Below are 18,806 nucleotides of genomic sequence, written 5' to 3'. Positions count from 1 at the left end.
CAGCTTGAGTCCCATAAATGTGTTGATGAATTATTCTTACTAAATCTAAAACGATCAACTCAGCCAAGATCTGCAACACTTTCAGATCAAACCAGAACTCCAGGAAGAAGTTGAGAAGTTATTCATAAGATGACGCCTCCAACTTATTTGGAAAAATATATTTGAAACCGAAGCTACAAACCACAGCTATGACTTAAAACCGTACAGAGAATGGAGTGGAAAAATATTTATCGTATTGATGATGTGCAATGAATGCTTCTATCACAATAGGAAGAAACAGAAATAATGTTTGTGAACTACTGAATGTGAGGAACAGAGTACTTTGATCAATATTCAACTAACATTCAATGCATAATTAATGGTAAATCAATTTCAGAACGCAAATTGGTGATTTGTTAGTATACAGGGTGAACCAGTAAGTATTGTCCATAGGCCTACTGTGTGTAGTACATCTAAAGTGGAGTTCAATGACGTATTGGCCAACTTCATATTTTCCACTGTTCTTGAGTGACGTCACATTAAAGTATTTTTCTAAAATCATTACTTTTTTCCAATAAAAATGTTATTACTCAAAAAGTTTTAGTCCGAATTCGATTTTGATGACACGGTTAGAAAGACAGATAAATTTTCTAAAAATTGATACCATTTCGAAGCATAAGTTATTCTCCAAACAGCCTCAATCTTCCTCCGGATGCTGAAAAAATAATAGTAATCGAAATTTTCAAGAAAACTCATTCGGCCCTTACGTGATCATTATCAGACCTAGGTGCTGGCACTTTTTGTAAAAGATTGCTTGTTTAATAGGCTTTCTAACGGTATATCATTTTCCAGGATCCCTTTTATCTTCGAATGAGAAATTACGTTTGTTTTACAAGAAAACGTGGTCACGAGCACTCTACAGTGTTGGTTATCAAGTTGTTTAATTCATTGAAAACTCTTTTAGATGGACTAGTAGTCAATTTTAATGTAGACTCTCCTTAAATTAGGAAGTCAAAAGTTACAAATTGCACTAAAAAAAAAAAATCTAAATTCTGAAATATTTGAGAATATGTTAGGAAATATTTTAAACAAGAACTATTTTTATAAAAAAAAAATTCATATAGTTTGTATTTACTCCAAATTACAATTTCACACACAATACACTGTTGAAAAAGAAAAAATGTAAATAAGCCTTAACCACCCTTTGAACCCTCTAACAGATAATCGTTGTATCTGAATTAGGTATTAACCAGTACAACTAGGTGCCTTACAAATAAACTTCACTTATCTGTTACCTTGGTTTTAAAATTTTCTATCGTACCATAACACTGTTGAGTGCTCGTGAATACGTTTTCTGATAATACAAACGTAATTTCTCATACGAAGATAAAAGGAATCCTGGAAAATAGTAGATCGTTTGAAAGCCCATTAAACAAGGAAACTTTTACAAAAAGTGCCAGCACCTAGGTCTGATAATGATCACATAAGGGCCTAATGAGTTTTCTTGAAAATTTCGATTACTATTATTTTTCCAGCATCCGGAGGAAGATTGAGGCTGTTTGGAGAATAACTTATGCTTCAAAATGGTATCAATTTTTATAAAATTTATCTGCCTTTCTAACCGTATCATCAGAATCGAATTCGGACTAAAACTTTCTGAGTAATAACATTTTTATTGGAAAAAAGTAATGATTTTAGAAAACAAATTTAAAGTGACGTCACTCAAGAACAGAGGAAAATATGAAGTTGGCCAATACGTCATTGAACTCCACTTTAGATGTACTACACACAGAAGGCCTATGGACAATACTTACTGGTTCACCCTGTATATTAGTGTGCCCTTATGCCTCTAAAATCATTTTTATCATTTCAGAGTGTAGCCCAATAATATTCAGCTACAGTAGAGTGACTGTCGTAAGGAGCATCCGCTGCCATCTCTTTCAATCGCACAAAAAAGGCATCTGGGCGAATCGGCTATGCCTATTTTATCGAAATAATGGTAGAAAAAGCTACATCCACTGATGAGTCAAAGGCAATCAATCAATCGATGAACTAATAAACAGAAGTTGATTAGTCAAAGCACTAAACCTAACTCAAGCTTAATAACTAAGGAACGGATTTTTATGTATTTAAAAATGCCAAATATTTAATTAAAATATGCATTTATTTTCGTCAATTATGTGGAAAATATGTGATTTTCTTAAAATATTTTCTGGAATATTTAAGTAAAATGGACATTTTTTTTTATGAAAATGGATTTTTTTTTTTTTTTGGCAAGTTATAATTATTTATGCAAGAAAAGAACATTTTTACAATTTATAATAATTTATTAGGAACAAAATAATTTGTTTTTACAAGTTATAATGATTTATACAACAAAGAACATCAGCATTGGCAATATACCTGCCCTCAACGTCAGTGGTTTCATCAATTGACACCCTAATCGGTCCATCTTTGATAGGTTCTCGAATTTTGGTTAGTGTATCTTTATAGATATCTTCCAGGTAGTTTTTCCGCAAAGTGCTCTCGTCAGGCATTTTTTTCCCAATATAGGTCTCTAAGAATCCTTTGAAATGAGGATTTTTAAGTTTGTGGAAAGGGATATCTGCTCTAACCAAAGCCCGACACAGATCTGTACTCAGAGTAGACTTACTTGATGATGGAGATGTAAGGAAGGCTTGATAGGACGTCCTCTCTTTATTTCTGTTTTTATTCTCTATGTGCGATCTGGTGGCAATATGTTGGGTGACTTGGGAACGTTGAGAGCAAGAAACGCGCTTGTCACAAGCTGCGCAGTACAAAATGTCTCCATCACTTCGAAAAAGTTCTGCTGGAAACTCGCGAAGATATTTAGCAACCAGTTGTTTGTTTGAGGCCGATGTTCGTGGCATTTCACCCAAAAAAGAATACACTAAGTGACCGAACGAAATGAATTGGACACTTCAACGAACGAGCTGAAAGAACAGACAACGTCAGACAACTTCAAAGAACTAACAAGTGCCCGTCACTGTTTAGCAGCATTCTGAGTAAATTACAATAACCATTGTACCCACTGTGATTCACAGCCCTACAGTCTGTGGTTCACAGTTCCTGTCAACCACCTCCCAATTATGAAAATATGCCCAAAATGAAAAATATGAGAAAATATGTACATATTTTGATTAAATATGTAGAAATATTTATTTATTTTAATCAAATATGTATAAATATGCGATAACATCCAAATATGTGGAAATATGTGAAATAAAAGTAGACTCAAACGGCTTAAAAAGTGTCAGTATGAATACTTCTAGTTGAAAAACGTCTGTAAATTGCTTAGAAAAAAATATGTAAATACATACGAATCCGTTCCCTATTAATAACTCAGTTAACCCTTAGTCTCAGTTAAAATAAAAATAAAAGATAATAATACCCTCAATAATAACGAATTAATTTTTGGATCATACACTGTTTTCAACCTCTGGTGATGGCGCCAGATCTGAAAATAAAACAGAAATTTGAATTAATGAAAAATAATGTATTAAGCATAACTAATGAGGTAGGTTTTCTGGCACTTGACTCGGATTTTAATTCATCCTTAGTCACTGTAATATAACTAACTTAGTCATGTAACATGTAACAACGAAAATTCTCAATGGAAGTCTCTTTCTCAACATCAAACAAAAGAATCCACCTCTATATTGATGGATGAAAATCCGAATTTATGCTTTTTTGATAACTTTGTCCTGAGCTTGGCTTTTTTTTTTTTAAACTCGGACTGATGACCATAATAGCGTTAGAAATCTAAACATTTCAAAACACCATACAAATTGGTGGTTTTCTTGTTCATGATAATTAATTGTACTAAAATTAAAAAAAAACTTACATGATTAAGGATAAGTTCCAAATCTGTTTTGTTCGGAAATTGCAAATGTTTTGCAATAAATAGCTGAATCTAGAAAATAAAGTAAACCTGTTAGTATAGTGAATTTCTTTGATTACTGTTTACAATATACAGGGTGACCAGAGTTATATGCTCCACCCACTTTTTTTTTAAACCGTGGGTAATTTCGAAAAAATAAAAAACACGTATTTAATCATTTTTAGTCTAGTTTATTTTCAGTGATTGACCCATTTTTTTTAAACCCCTGTATCTCGAGATACAGCATCCAACTTTGTTTTTTCAAATGGAACGTTATATTTTTTTGTGCATATTTTTAATAGTATTTGAGCTCCTAAAAAAAACAATAAAACATTTTTTTGAAATCGGTTAGGTTTTGCAAAAGTTATGGTAATTTAAAATATGAAAAACAAATTTCAGTTTATTGTCAAAATTACGTTATTTTTTTTAAAGAATCTGCTCAAACTGGGCACAATCAACGGATAGGCAAGCCAAAGCTGTGGACTCCCACGCTTTGCTTGTAGCAGCACTTATGGTGGTGAAGTCAAGATCTAGGCAGGCTAGAGTTATTCGACGTTTCAGATCATCAACTGAAGCCACGGGATTAAGTATACTGTACACTTTATTTTTAGACATCCCCACAAAAAATAGTCCATTGGGGTTAAGTCCAGAGATCGAGGTGGCCATTCGATGGGACATTGAGTCCCTAAGCACTTTTCATGGAAATTTCTATCCAGGTAACCTCGAACAACTCTCGCGTTATATGCCGGGCAACCATCTTGTTGAAAATACATATCTAGCCGACGTTTTAGATGAACATCTTCAAGCAGAACTGGCAAAATGTCTCTTAAAAAAAAAAGTTAGATACCTTCCAACAGTTAAGTTCTCTCTGTAGAAGTATGGGCCGATTAGTTCGATTTCCTAAAATTCCACACCAAACGTTTGTAGAAAAAAACAACCTGAACGTCGAATAGCTCTAGTCTGCCTAGATTTTGGACTTTGCCACCATAAGTGCTGCTACAAGCAAAGTGCGGAAGTCCAGAGTTTTGGCTTGCCTATCCGTTGATTGTGCCCAGTTTGAGCAAATTCTTTAAAAAAAAATAACGTAATTTTGACAATAAACTGAAATTTGTTTTTCATATTTTAAATTACCATAACTTTTGAAAAACCTAACCGATTTCAAAAAAATGTTTTTTTTGTTTTTTTTAGGAGCTCAAATACTATAAAAATATGCAACAAAAAAATGTATCGTTCCATTTGAAAAACAAAAGTTGGATGCTGTATCTCGAGATACAGGGGTTTAAAAAAATGGGTCAATCACTGAAAATAAACTGGACTAAAAATGATTAAATACGTGTTTTCTATTTTTTCGAAATTTCCTGCCGTTTTAAAAAAAAAGTGGGTGGAGCATATAACTCTGGTCACCCTGTTACTTTACTTGCTTACTTGGTGCAGTACTCGGCGTAGAAACCTGCTGTAGATTGCTTCTTCGGAGTAATAGTTAAATTTTCTAGCTTTTATTTTACCAATTACCTGTGACAAACAATAAAGTTAAAAAAATTTGATCCTTCATTTCTGCAGATAAAAAAAAAAAAAAAATCACTCAATCAAGCTCCCTGAAAAAGTGGTTCCAGCTGACCATGTGAAGTGCCAGGTGATATATTTAAAATAATAATGTACTTACATAATTTAAGTAGGCGATCAAGGCGTGAGCTTTCTCTTTTTTCTTGTCCTCCTAGTTTGCAGAAACCATAATTAGATAAGTTAGAGGGTTTAAATAATTTTCATTAGAAAAGTTAAATTAAACTAAATTTTTTAAATTAAATTAAACATTTATTGGTTCTATTTCAATTTTTTAAAAAATTTTTGAATACTATTCCGCCTAGGGAATACCGAGAGAAAAAATCCTAATCATACCAGAGCAACAATTCTCTAATAATTCTAGGATATGCGCAGTTACGAGTTGGATGTGGCCACAACCATCGCAGCGTATTGGAATCGAATTGTTTCAAGCGTTAACCTAGTGGTGGCATAGAGCACATTTATTAGCGCCAATATAGGCCACAAAAGTCGCCTGGGAAGCATTACTGCATACTTATTCTACGTGTTCTCTACGTTTCGTTGGAGAAATCTTGGTTCTTGTAAGGGAAAATAACCCTTTTGGTAAGAAATGATGGCCTGAAACATTATGGCACCCTATGTAGATGAAAAGAAACTTGAATTGAAAGATCGCGTACGTTGTACTCCCACCAAGGGGAGAGTGCAGAATAATGGCAGTTAGCTTGGAGTTCAAACTGTCTTCATTGATCTCTTCAGGCCAGCCACTACGAGGGTCGTTTGAAAAGTGAGTGCAAAAATAAAAACTACTTAATTTTTTGGGGTAAACCTTTTTTATTTTTCAACATAGTCTCCTTTTAGGCTTATACACTTCGTCCAACGCTGCTCTAGTTTGTTGATCCCTTCCGAATAATAGGATTTGTCCAAGTCTGAAAAATAGCCATTCGTTTCTGCAATCACCTCCTCGTTTGAATAAAATCTTTTTCCCGCCAACCATTTCTTCATATTAGGGAACAAATTGTAGTCCGAGGGAGCCAAGTCTGGAGAATAGGGGGGATGTGAAACGAGTTGGAACCCTATTTCCATTAATTTTGCGACCACAACTGCTGAGGTGTGAGCTGGTGCGTTGTCGTGATGGAAAAGGACTTTTTTGTGGGCCAATCGTGGGCGTTTTTCTTGCAGCTCGGTTTTCAAACGGTCTAATAACGATGAATAATATGCACCTGTAATAGTTTTACTCTTTTCCAGATAGTCGATGAGGATTATTCCTTGCGAATCCCAAAAGACAGTCGCCATAATTTTTCCGGCCGAAGGAACGGTCTTCGCCTTTTTTGGCGCAGATTCCCCCCTTGGTAACCCATTGTTTAGATTGTTCTTTGGTCTCAGGAGTGTAGTGATGTATCCATGTTTCATCCACAGTGACGAAACGACGCTTAAAGTCCTGCGGATTCTTCTGGAACAGCTGTAAACCGTCCTTGCAACATTTCACACGATTTCGTTTTTGGTCAAGCGTGAGCAATCGCGGCACCCATCTTGCGGATAGCTTTGTCATGTCCAAATGTTGATGCAAAATATTATGTAGCCGTTCATTCGAGATGCCCACAGCACTAGCAATTTCACGCACCTTTACTCTTCTGTCATCCATCACCATATCATGGATTTTATCAATGATTTCTGGAGTAGTAACCTCAACAGGGCGTCCAGAACGTTCAGCGTCACTTGTGCCCATATGGCCACTCCGAAAATTTTGAAACCACTTATAAACTGTTCTAATCGAAGGTGCAGAGTCACCATAATGTTTATCAAGCTTCTCTTTAGTCTCCTGAGGCGTTTTGCCTTTCATAAAGTAGTGTTTAATCAACACACGAAATTCTTTTTCGTCCATTTTTTGAAAATCACTCGACTTCCTCGATTCAAACGAATGCCAAACACAAAGAAATAGACCGATCTGGCTGAAACTTGGTGTGTGTTCTTCCAAGAGATGCTACTAACTAAACATAACCTCGATACGCGCCAGTAGTGCTATCTCTCTGACTTTGCACGGACTTTTCAAACGACCCTCGTAGTAGGTCCAATTTGCTTTCTGTATCACTATGTCCGGTAAGCAGACCCACTAAATAAGTATACTTAAAGCTTCTTAGTAATAAATAAGCTTTTCTGTAATGAATTTCTTTAGTTAGGGCTCCCGGTTGTTAATTCATTTCATCTGCCTTTCGTCAATAATATTTTGCCGCAAAGCCCTGAACACCCCGCTTACAGCGCAGACCTTTTACCCTCTGAGAATTGGCGAATAAACAAACCATTTTTAATTAAAATATGAAAATTGGAGCAAACTTTTAATAATATAAACGTAAACATACTAGTCATATTTTGTTTAAATTTTTTCGTAATTATTTTTTCAAACTTACAATCTTTGAAGTATCTTCCAATACCTTGGTTTTCTAAAGCAAAGAAATAAAATCAAAATTAGAAATAGGTATCCATTTAAATGTATTAAAAATAAAGTATGGTAATTATAAATAAATCAGGCATAAATTTTTATCACATCTGCCTCCGCATATAGCTCGCTAAGCTCTCTATTTTTTCGGATCCTCCACACCTCTCCATCTTTGACTGGTCCAAATATCCTGCGGAGAATCTTTCTTTCGCAGATTAGTAGTTCCCTCTCATCCTGCTTGCTTATTGTCTAGGTCTGTGATGCATATGTTAAGAGTCTTATTCAGCCTGGATCGGGTCTGACGAGATAGGAATTTGCTTCTCATATACTTAGCGAGTCCGAAATAGCACCTATTAGCTGCTGCTATTTCGTTTCCGTATTTCAGCGGATGCGCCGTTAGATGAGCTAACTAAGGATCCGAGGTACGTGAACTCTTTCACCTTCTCAAACCTAGATGCGCCCACGCAGACATCCGTACCAGGGGGCCCTCTGCCATCTCCAGAAAACATGTACTTTGTCTTTGCCTCGTTTATTACAAGGCCTATGCGAGACGCAGCTCTTTGCAAATTCTGGAAGGCTTCCATCAACGAATTAAGAGATCTTGCTATTATATCGATATCATCCGCATATCCTAACAGCTGTACGGACTTGGTAAATATCGTGCCTGTAGTCTGAATGCCTGAGTCTCTTATTACTTTTTCCAGGGCCAAGTTGAATAGAAGGCATGCAAGCGCATCCCTCTGTCTTAATCCCTTGTTGACTATAAAGTCACGTTTAGTTTAAGAAAATTTGTGATTTGTAATAATTGCAGTAAGAAAAAGTTTTTTAGAGTTCATATAAGTTTTTTCATAGCTTACCTTTTTACGAGTTGCTTTTTTCATTAAAAATGTTCTTCCCGTCTCTTTTTCTACCTGGAAAACGAAAAATCAGTGTTCTGTAATAAGGTTAGATTTATATATTTCAGTCAAATTTAATGAACATAATTTAAAACTACTGGTCTCAATCCAAAACGTGCATATTCTTGTGATGATTTGGTTCGATATAGCTTTCGTCTCTTGAAGATATTAGTTATTTTTCTTTTTGTTACCATATCGTTTTTGTGTCGACGGACTTTTCGGATCAGCTACTTATAAACTTCGCAATAGCCTAATGTACACAATTGAAGCTCTTCATGGAATTCCAAACTACTTTCGGAATTGTTATCTATTTTAATCTAAGAAAATGCTTTACCGATCTGCAGTAAAGCTGGATCCCTGCACATATTTTATCCGCTGTCATAATGTCCGTCTTCATGATCTGTTAAATTATTGATGTCACTATCATTTAAGGTTTCGTCCTTAATAATTTCGATAAGATCTTTTTGTCTGTTGATGTTAAAACCTTCTCCGCAGATGTTAAGTGCTAGCGCAACGATTTCTGATGATTACGTGGATGTGTTTTTGGTTACATTCCTATTTGTTGACACATTCAGCTTTTCAGGCCAGATCGCTTTTCACCAAGAATTTAAAGTTGTGTAATTTTGTTTAATTTCACCAATTTCTGCAGTAGATGGTTTATACATTGAGCATGTCTAATGAAATTGGCTAATGCAAAATGCAGAAGGTCGATACATTTTCAAATAACGCATTTAAAAAATCGCACGAAAACAGTTATGAATGTATTTGTAATAATTATGAAAGTAAGGTAAAGTAATCGCCTATTTTTTGAGGCAGACTTTACGTCCAACTACCAATTAGGCGTCGTGGACTGAGGCGACTAGCAAACATACTTTATTGTAAATTTCTTTTATTAACCTTTAAATAAAATCTAATGCCTAAGACTGGGAATCGAACCCAGTACCACAATACATATTAGCTTTACTGGTCTCGCCTTTTACCGCTCGGCTACCGTGGCACCCATTGTAATAATTATATACTTCTTCGAATATTGATCATTACGTACGCCCGTAAACATTTTAAAAGCTTAAAAAAAGTAAAAGATACACACACACATGCTTATATCTTGTGAAGAAAAACTGATTTATCTGAGATATTCACAAAGCTTTAAACAGCAGTGGATTTGTGAAATACAAACTATAGTATTTATGAATAAATTAGTATTACCTCTACCAAGTAATTTGCCAGTTCTGACAATTGTAGATTTTTTGGTGAAGCCATTAATCGTTTTTTAATCTGCAATTAATAAAATATATACAAGTGTTACTGCTAAAATATATTGTAAATAATTAAATAAAGCAATACTTTAAACCGTTCATCAAAAATTATTTTAAAGTAAAATAAATCTAACTAAAGCTGTTTATCGTGATTGACTGTTTCAGTCAAATTAACATAACTATTACAACACACAATAATAACCAATACAGTTTCAAATAGAATAAAATCAGTTAAAATGAAATACGAATGATATTCTGCTCCTTAAAATTGGTTTAAATCTTTTGTTTATGTCTGCTGATAAAATCACTAAAAGTAGAATTTATTTAGAGCAGAATGGAAATGAAATATAAAGTAGATAAGCAAAACCATTTCTGCAAAAAAAAGCATGTCAGTTCTTAGTATTGTTTTTATAATATTCTCAATTAAACATAGTAAGAACTTGATTTAGCTTGGAGAAGCATATAAGAGGTGTGGCTTTACCACGGGCTCTAAATCAACATGAATGATAAAGAGTTTTGCAAGGAACGGATTCGAGATCTTAATCATGTAGAAGACAAAGTACAATTTAGAACTAAAAGAAAGAACTTTAAAAAAGATTAATTTTAAAATGAAATTTAAATTTGGAGGGAAAACATTTAATATGGAAAGGCAGAGCTTCTTTATAAACATGACTGAACCAACTCCGTCATTGTTTTTTAAGAAAGCTGTAGAGCGAAAGCTGTAGGAAGGAGACTAGACCAATTCGGTCAGGTCTCGTAAGACAGATTACTTGGCCAGCATAATCGTCTGCTAAAGTTTCTTTAAATAACGTTCTCCATTCCACGTTTCTCCTTTCCCGAAATCCTACTTTTCTTGGGGAACGATCTTCATCCAGTTTTGCTGACATGGCCGCTACAACGATAAGAATGTTTTTACGACGAGAAGAGTGTGGTTCATATGTTAAAATTGATATGAAGGTTTTTCTGATGCTGCCTCTTTTAATCTTATCCTCAACTTATACAGATAATCTTATTTCTGTTCATGAAAACAGCTTCTATTACACTTTTTCTACTTTATCTTTGATCATCCATTATTGGCTAAGGCAGTTATTGATTGGCCGAGAACAGTTTTCTCGAATACTTGATGACCATCACACCTGCTCAGTACTGGCGTCATTCCCACTTACAGCCGTTTGAATTCTTGTCTTCTTCTTCAATATTACCACACATTACGTTTTGCCGATAACCATGTTTCTCTTTAAAAGCCTCCATTCTTGAAGCTACCTTTTACCACTTACATCCAACGCCCTCAGAATAAAGAAGAACAGTCTTCCCACATATCTGATTTAAGGCAGAGATTGAAGATTGAGTGCTTTTCTTTAAGCGAAAGCCAATACCTTTTTCTTTTCTCGAAGAAACTTGGTCTCCTCAGTTACTCTTTCCCATTGTTCTCTTACTAAAGCACTCCTTCTCCAAGTTCTTAAGCGAGTTTCCTAATGTCGTCTTCGACATCGTTCAGCCACCTAATCCTAGGCCTTCCTATTCTTCTAGTCCCTCCTGGGTGTCCATACAACATTTTTATAGGAATCCTCCATTCTTATGTGCCTTAGCCATCTCAGTCTTTCTTTCTTGATCCTATTGTACCTAATGCTGGTATAATTCTCTTATCACACTTAAGTCATTAAGACAGTGCGATACACTGCACCAATTTCCTTTGTTCACAGGACCAAATATTTTTCTGATGATCTTCCTACTCCAAGCATTGAACGATTTCTTATCCTCTTTCGTTACTTTATTTTCAACCCTCAGAAGAGAAATTTCCCTGTGATAGGAATCTACTTGGTGCTCTTTTGAGTATTTTTTTTTTGTCTACAGTAATATTGGATTTGGTGTATGGAGGGTAAGAGCCAATCAGGAATTCAACGAATTGTACTTAAATTAATATGTAGTAGGGTTTAAATTAAAATGGAGCCTGTTGGCTCTGACTCTTAGGAAGTATGTCGGAGGGCACATAGCTAAAAAAACAAAGTTGTACCGAGATCAGCTAGATAAAGCAAGATGGCGAGAAAGACCTAGACAACACCTGCAAGATGGGAGGATGATGTAGAGGAGGATTTGAAGGATTTGGAAATTAATGAATGGAGAAAGCGGGTGAAGGATAGGTCGTAATAGAGTAGGATACTTGAGGCAGTCCAGGACCTTCATGGTCAAAGACGAAGGAAGAAAAGATCACTGTCTAATGACCCCGTTCATACTTGAACCATTTCTTATCCTCTTTCGATAGCGCTCACGTTTCACTGATGAACAAAACCACTTGGTTTGTTCAGTTACAGAACTAACATTAGAAAATAATCTACATTTTCAACCCTTAGAAGAGAAATCTATGTCAGATGCTCCTCTGATGACAGAAATAGATGCTCCGAGTTCGAAGCTGCGCACATTTAATATTCCAATGATCAAAATAGATTTTTTTTATTTAAAATTTAAATATTATTAATATTTTCTTGCCTTTTGATAAAGTGCTTTAAGGCAGACCATATCTAGGAATTGCTGCCTGTTCTCCCACAAGTACCATTGAACCTGGAAGTGATTAATCATATTAATAGGACAAATACCTCCTGCTGTCTCTCTGACTATAATATAAATGCATCTTGAAAAAAAGGATTTAGTGAGTTTACATGCTTATCACTACTTTCATGGACGCGTTTGATATAATGGTTATAAGGGTGGACTTGTAACAGGGACCCCCAGTTAGAGACCCGTATATTAACAAAAAAAAAGACGGTCAAGTATATCGATCCTATTGAAGTAACCTGAATTTTGAACTAAGAAATCGATTACTTTACAAACTTATTGAGTATAAAGTTTATCTCATACTATTTTTAAAGAAATCTCATTAAAAGATTTGACTTGCTCTTTGTTTTAATGGCTAAAAAACTGTATCGTTTTGGCGCACCCAACTACATGCACAGTTGCAACAGTAAGAATGAATACGGTCTACATTATGATACCGAATTGCAGAACAACATTGTTTTGGTGCATGGTCTGAATTGAACTTCCACAAATAAAAAAGTTGGTAATATATTTTAAATTTTGGAAATCGAAACAGATTGGACCGATTTTATTGAAATCAAATTCTTCAACCATGGTGTGAATTCGATAACTTTCAATCAAAGGCAATACCGCAAAATAGAGAAGGGAAGTTTTCAGTTAAATGTAAAAAACGGTAAAGTATTGCTTATTTATTCAAGCAGGCTTTATATCCAACTACTGATCACGTGTCGTGGACGGAGGTGACTTCTAAACACATTATTGTTTAAAACATTACTTTGTACAACTCAGAGAAAAGGAAAACGGATTTCTCAAAAAAGGAGAAATCGCAAAAACGAAAATTGGACATGACCGCAATAATTTCCTTATCTAGTAAGAACTAGTTAAAAAAAACAAAAAAGAATACTTACTAAAGTTGTTAAACAGATCGGATTAAACTTCTTTATATTTCTTAGTAAACTTTCATGATTATAACCAGTGAACCTCAAGAATTTCCACACGGACTGTACAAAAAAATTCAAAATAAATCTGGTATTAAAAATATACATTAAGTCTTCCACGTACAATTCTATTTGTTAAAAATTAATTTTTCTTTTACTCGAAACTTCAACAACTTTGTATAAATTCACTAACATTAAGTAGCTGGAAACCTCCACAAGGTTCAAAGTATACAAGGTACTTTCTCTAAACACGATCCTATAATACATTTTCAAAGTAAAAACTAAATAAAAATTTGTTAGTCCTTTTATTTTACTAACCTGCGTCCAATCGTTACCTACGGTTCGGAAGCGTGGGTATTAACCAAAGCGGACGAACAAAGGTTGTGCAGGTGGGAAAGAAAAGTGTTAAGAAGGAATTTCGGACCTGTAAGGACGCAGGGTGGCTATAGAATCAGGACGAATCGAGGTGTCGTTGAACTGTTCGGTGAGCCTGATATAGTAGCCACTATAATGTCTGCTAGACTACGATGGCTGGGACATTTGCACCGAATGGAGGAGACAAGAGGTCCCAGGAAAGCTTTATATGGACACCCTGGTGGAAAAAGGCCGAGGGGTAGGCCTCGACTAGGATGGTTGACCGACGTGCAGGAAGATTTGGAAGCCCTTGGTCATCAGAGATGGAGGACGTCGGCAAGAAATAGAGAGAGGTGGAGAGCTGTAGTGGCTGAGGCTCGGTTCCTTCATGGTCCGTTATAGCCCTTGAGTGAGTGAGTCCTTTTATTATATTAACACAATTTCTGAATGAAATAAGGAAAAGTTATATTTGGAAACAATTTAGCCTATTTGAATTCTTGTTAAACAGGCAATACGATTCTACACTGCTAGTTTAACGAGAAAAGGGTGTTTTGGCCGCAATGATAATGGCTATTCAACCATTGTAAATTAAATGGTCTAACTAAGGTAATCCTTTTACAGCACACACATTGCGTAAAACTTAAGACAAAACTAGGACCGACAAAAGGTTGTTATGAGGTAATCGAAACAACTTCTTAAGCCAGCACTAAGTAAAATAAGCAAAAACTCTTAGCAAAGATCTTTGCTAACGAGCAAGGATGATGTGTTACATAGATGGGTCAGGCATTTTGAAGGTCTTCTGAATGATACAGCGGGAACCGGAGATGAAGCAGAAAAGAGAGAACACGATGACAATACCATGATAGACAGGGACGATGAGTTGGAACCACCGGATCTGGAGGAGGTCGCGGAGGCAATCCAAAAGATGAAAAATAATAAGGCGCCCGGTGAAGATGGATTGCCGGCAGAATTGTTCAAATGTAGCACCGAAGAACTCGGCAAAACTTTTTATGATTTGATCTTTGCGGTATGGATCAACGAAAGAATGCCGTTGCAATGGGGAAGAGCGGTGATATGTCCACTACATAAGAAGGGTGAACAGTTAGAATGCGCGAACTACCGAGGCATCTCCCTGTTGGCGTGTGCGTATCAGATCTTTTCGAACCTGCTTTTTAAGAGACTTTCCCCCTATGCTGAACGAGTGATAGGAAAATATCAGGCTGGTTTTAGGAGAGGGAGATCCACCATCGATCAAATCTTTACACTGCGGATGATCTTGGAAAAAGGACATGGGTATAAAATGCCAACGCATCACCTCTTTGTTGATTTTAAAAGTGCCTATGATAGCATCGCGCGCCCCAAACTTTATGAGGCGATGAAAGAGTTGGGCATCCCATCTAAGCTCATACGCCTGGTGCAGATGACTATGCGCTATGTAAGCTGCACGGTGCGCATTCAATCCCAAGACTCAAGTGACTTTATAGTCAACAAGGGATTAAGACAGGGGGATGCGCTTGCATGCCTTCTATTCAACTTGACCCTGGAAAAAGTAATAAAAGACTCAGGCATTCAGACTACAGGCACGATATTTACCAAGTCCGTACAGCTGTTAGGATATGCGGATGATATCGATATAATAGCAAGATCTCTTAACTCGTTGATGGAAGTCTTTCAGAATTTGCAAAGAGCTGCGTCTCGCATGGGCCTCGTAATAAACGAGGCAAAGACAAAGTACATGTTTTCTGGAGATGGCGGAGGGCCCCCTGGTACGGATGTCTGCGTGGGCGCATCTAGGTTTGAGAAGGTGAAAGAGTTCACGTACCTCGGATCCTTAGTTAGCTCATCTAACGGCGCATCCGCTGAAATACGGAAACGAGCAGCAGCTAATAGGTGCTATTTCGGACTCGCTAAGTATATGAGAAGCAAATTCCTATCTCGTCAGACCCAATCCAGGCTGTATAAGACTCTTAACATATGCATCACAGATCTGGACAATAAGCAAGGAGGATGAGAGGAGGCTACTAATCTGCGAAAGAAAGATTCTCCGCAGGATATTTGGACCAGTCAAAGATGGAGAGGTCTGGAGGATCTGAAAAAATAGAGAGCTTAGCGAGCTATATGCGGAGGCGGATGTAATAAAAATAATTAAATTAAGTAGGCTTAGCTGGGCGGGCCACCTAGCAAGAATGGACCAGTCCGAGATGGCTAGGAAAACTCTGGATGAGATCTTGTTCCGAACTCGGAGAGTTGGTAGGCTGAGGTTGAGGTGGGTGGACGGTGTGGGGCAGCACAGAGCTGGTTGGCGGACGCTCTTATGGGAGGCTAGGACTCACCACGAGTTGTAGAGCCATCGAAGTAAGTAAGTAAAATAAGGGGAAAGTCTTTTTCATTAAACTGATTGCGAAAAACGAAAGAAAAATTAGAAACCATCAGCTGGTTAGGTCAGAAAAAGTGTGTTTTTGTATATGTCAACGGTTATTTAGATCAGTACTAAATGATGGTACTGGGCTTGGCCATTTTCATTACATTCATTGCGAAAAACGATGGAAAATTTCGCATCAGTAGAGCAGCAGTAAATGGCAATCGTTTAAAAATGCAGCACGAACGTAAGATGTAAGACTTTTTTTTTACTTTGACAAACACCAGGAAAACACTTATACATCCTTAACTTAAACTCAATTGTTGACCTTTCTCAACACATTACACTAGTGATTAATCTTATATCGGTTTTTATAGATATAAAACTTACCGCACGCAAGGCGTATAACAGCCGTACAACATTCTTTTTCCAGCCTGATTTTATAGGTATTAAGTTCTATAAATAAAATTAAAAAATTATGTACATGCAGTTATTTTTACACATCTTAAAACTTCTAATTTTATTAAAGGAAAAAATGGTTATAATATTCTACGGCCCAATTTAATGAAACTGCCTTTATACGATGTTAACGGGTGCCAAGTTCATTCTTTAAATTGGCTTAGCTAAAAAAATAGTGAGAAATATCTGTATATATTTGCATTCAATGCTAAAAAATTGTTAGAATACTTGATCAAAAAAAAAATCTGATGTTTTTGAAGAAATATATTACTGTGGCTGTGGCTTGTATTTTTAACTTAAAAGATCGCCATTTTAAATGCCCTAGCAATTGCTAATTGATCTAGTGTTTCCTTATAACTCTGTTCTGTGTTTTCCATCTACAGTATCTAATAAATAATTACCTCTTTTATTAATAACATTATTTCAGGTTTGGTCATCAGTTTTTTACTATTAGCATATCTAGTCACCATCTGAAAAACAAACATGTAAAATAATTCTGATTTTTGTTTTTTTTTAATGGAGAAAAGCTTTTATGTTCTAAATTATGTTTGATCTTATTAGGCTTGTGCGCCTTTGTGGTTGATGCTAAATGGTACCCTATCTGAATCGTGTTGTGACTGAAAAGGGACAACTTGCGTACATGCATCCAGTGGCCTCACAAAAATAGATAGATAAATACTTATATTGAAATAAAGTATTAGTACAATTATTTCTAAAAAGAGTGAAATTAATGATAATGGCTAAGGCCGTCTGTCAAGAGAACAGGTTTATAAACTTAAATTTTAATAAATTTAAATCTTCATTAGTTTTGCTGGAATTTCCTCAATTTCTATTTCTAACATTGTACTTTAATGCCAACCGTATATTATACACATTAGGTCGGCTGGTTTTGGATGCAGTAGTTCAGAAAATAGGGATATATACAAAATCTTCATTAGTTTTGCTGGAATTTCTTCAATTTCTGTTTCTAACATTGTACTTTAATGCCAAGTGTGCATTACACACATTAGGTCGGCTTGTTTTGGATGCAGTAGTTCAGAAAATAGGGATATATACAAAACCTTCATTAGTTTTGCTGGAATTTCCTCAATTTCTGTTTCTAACATTGTACTTTAATGCTAAGTGTGCATTATACACATTAGGTCGGCTGGTTTTGGATGCAGTAGTTCAGAAAATAGGGATATATACAAAATCTTCATTAGTTTTGCTGGAATTTCTTCAATTTCTGTTTCTAACATTGTACTTTAATGCCAAGTGTGCATTACACACATTAGGTCGGCTTGTTTTGGATGCAGTAGTTCAGAAAATAGGGATATATACAAAACCTTCATTAGTTTTGCTGGAATTTCCTCAATTTCTGTTTCTAACATTGTACTTTAATGCCAAGTGTGCATTGTACACATTAGGTCGGCTTGTTTTGGATGCAGTAGTTCAGAAAATAGGGATATATACAAAACCTTCATTAGTTTTGCTGGAATTTCCTCAATTTCTGTTTCTAACATTGTACTTTAATGCCAACCGTATATTATACACATTAGGTCGGCTGGTTTTGGTTCACAATTCATAAAAATCCATAACCTATAAAAACAACTTGCAATCATAAACACTCTGGAACTCCGATTTTGTAATAAAAAATAAATCCAAATAATCGTAAACTATCACTGATCCATCTTCGAATTACATTATTACATAAGTTTTGCAAGTGCGTAAATGCGTTTTATTGCTCTCATTAGAACAGTCTCATTTAAAATGTAAATTTATACACAGAAACACGATAAGACTCATATGGCTCGCTATAATTAAATTACAAATAATAATTGCGATTGTGATTTTGTTTAAGATCTGGTAAAGTTAAAAATTTTAGAGGGCGCTAGTAAATAATTGATACTCAAAATGGGTGATAGATGAAATATGTTTGAGAAAGTCGACTTTAAAACAAGGCTATATGGGTTGGTCGGTGTACGTAAAACAGGTGCGTGTATTGAGAAGGAGCTTGCGCAAAGAGATCATAAAAATGCGCCTTCTAAAAAATAAAAAAATTACCCCTCTCATAATTCGTTCAAGTAAGTTTGAATCCACTTCATACAGTTTAGCCAACATATGCCTTTTTATCTAAATAAAGAAGAAAATAAATTAATACTTTGTAAAAAAAACTTTTA

The 18,806-nt window shown here is 35.6% G+C and overlaps 1 protein-coding gene across 2 annotated transcripts in view; it reads right to left on the bottom strand.

The window, feature by feature from the left end:
* LOC141459375 (uncharacterized) overlaps positions 1-18,806 on the bottom strand; it is a 198,528-nt gene that overhangs the window by 111,509 nt on the left and 68,213 nt on the right. For both annotated transcript variants that reach the window (XM_074138403.1, XM_074138404.1), the window contains exons 28-39: positions 18,691-18,759; positions 17,049-17,117; positions 16,579-16,644; positions 13,446-13,538; positions 12,493-12,564; positions 9,956-10,024; positions 8,711-8,764; positions 7,825-7,857; positions 5,544-5,594; positions 5,306-5,392; positions 3,845-3,913; positions 3,392-3,457 (exon numbers count right to left, since the gene is read on the bottom strand). In XM_074138403.1, the coding sequence (XP_073994504.1) occupies positions 3,392-3,457; positions 3,845-3,913; positions 5,306-5,392; positions 5,544-5,594; positions 7,825-7,857; positions 8,711-8,764; positions 9,956-10,024; positions 12,493-12,564; positions 13,446-13,538; positions 16,579-16,644; positions 17,049-17,117; positions 18,691-18,759 (798 nt within the window). The remainder of the gene's footprint in view (positions 1-3,391; positions 3,458-3,844; positions 3,914-5,305; positions 5,393-5,543; positions 5,595-7,824; positions 7,858-8,710; positions 8,765-9,955; positions 10,025-12,492; positions 12,565-13,445; positions 13,539-16,578; positions 16,645-17,048; positions 17,118-18,690; positions 18,760-18,806) is intronic.

This window comes from Rhodnius prolixus, unplaced genomic scaffold (genome assembly GCF_049639745.1).
Source record: "Rhodnius prolixus isolate KJV_2025 unplaced genomic scaffold, Rpr scaffold_11, whole genome shotgun sequence".
NCBI classification, from domain to species: Eukaryota; Metazoa; Arthropoda; class Insecta; order Hemiptera; family Reduviidae; genus Rhodnius; species Rhodnius prolixus.
Note: the sequence above shows the minus strand (reverse complement) of the source record. Positions and strands in the feature narration are given on the sequence as shown.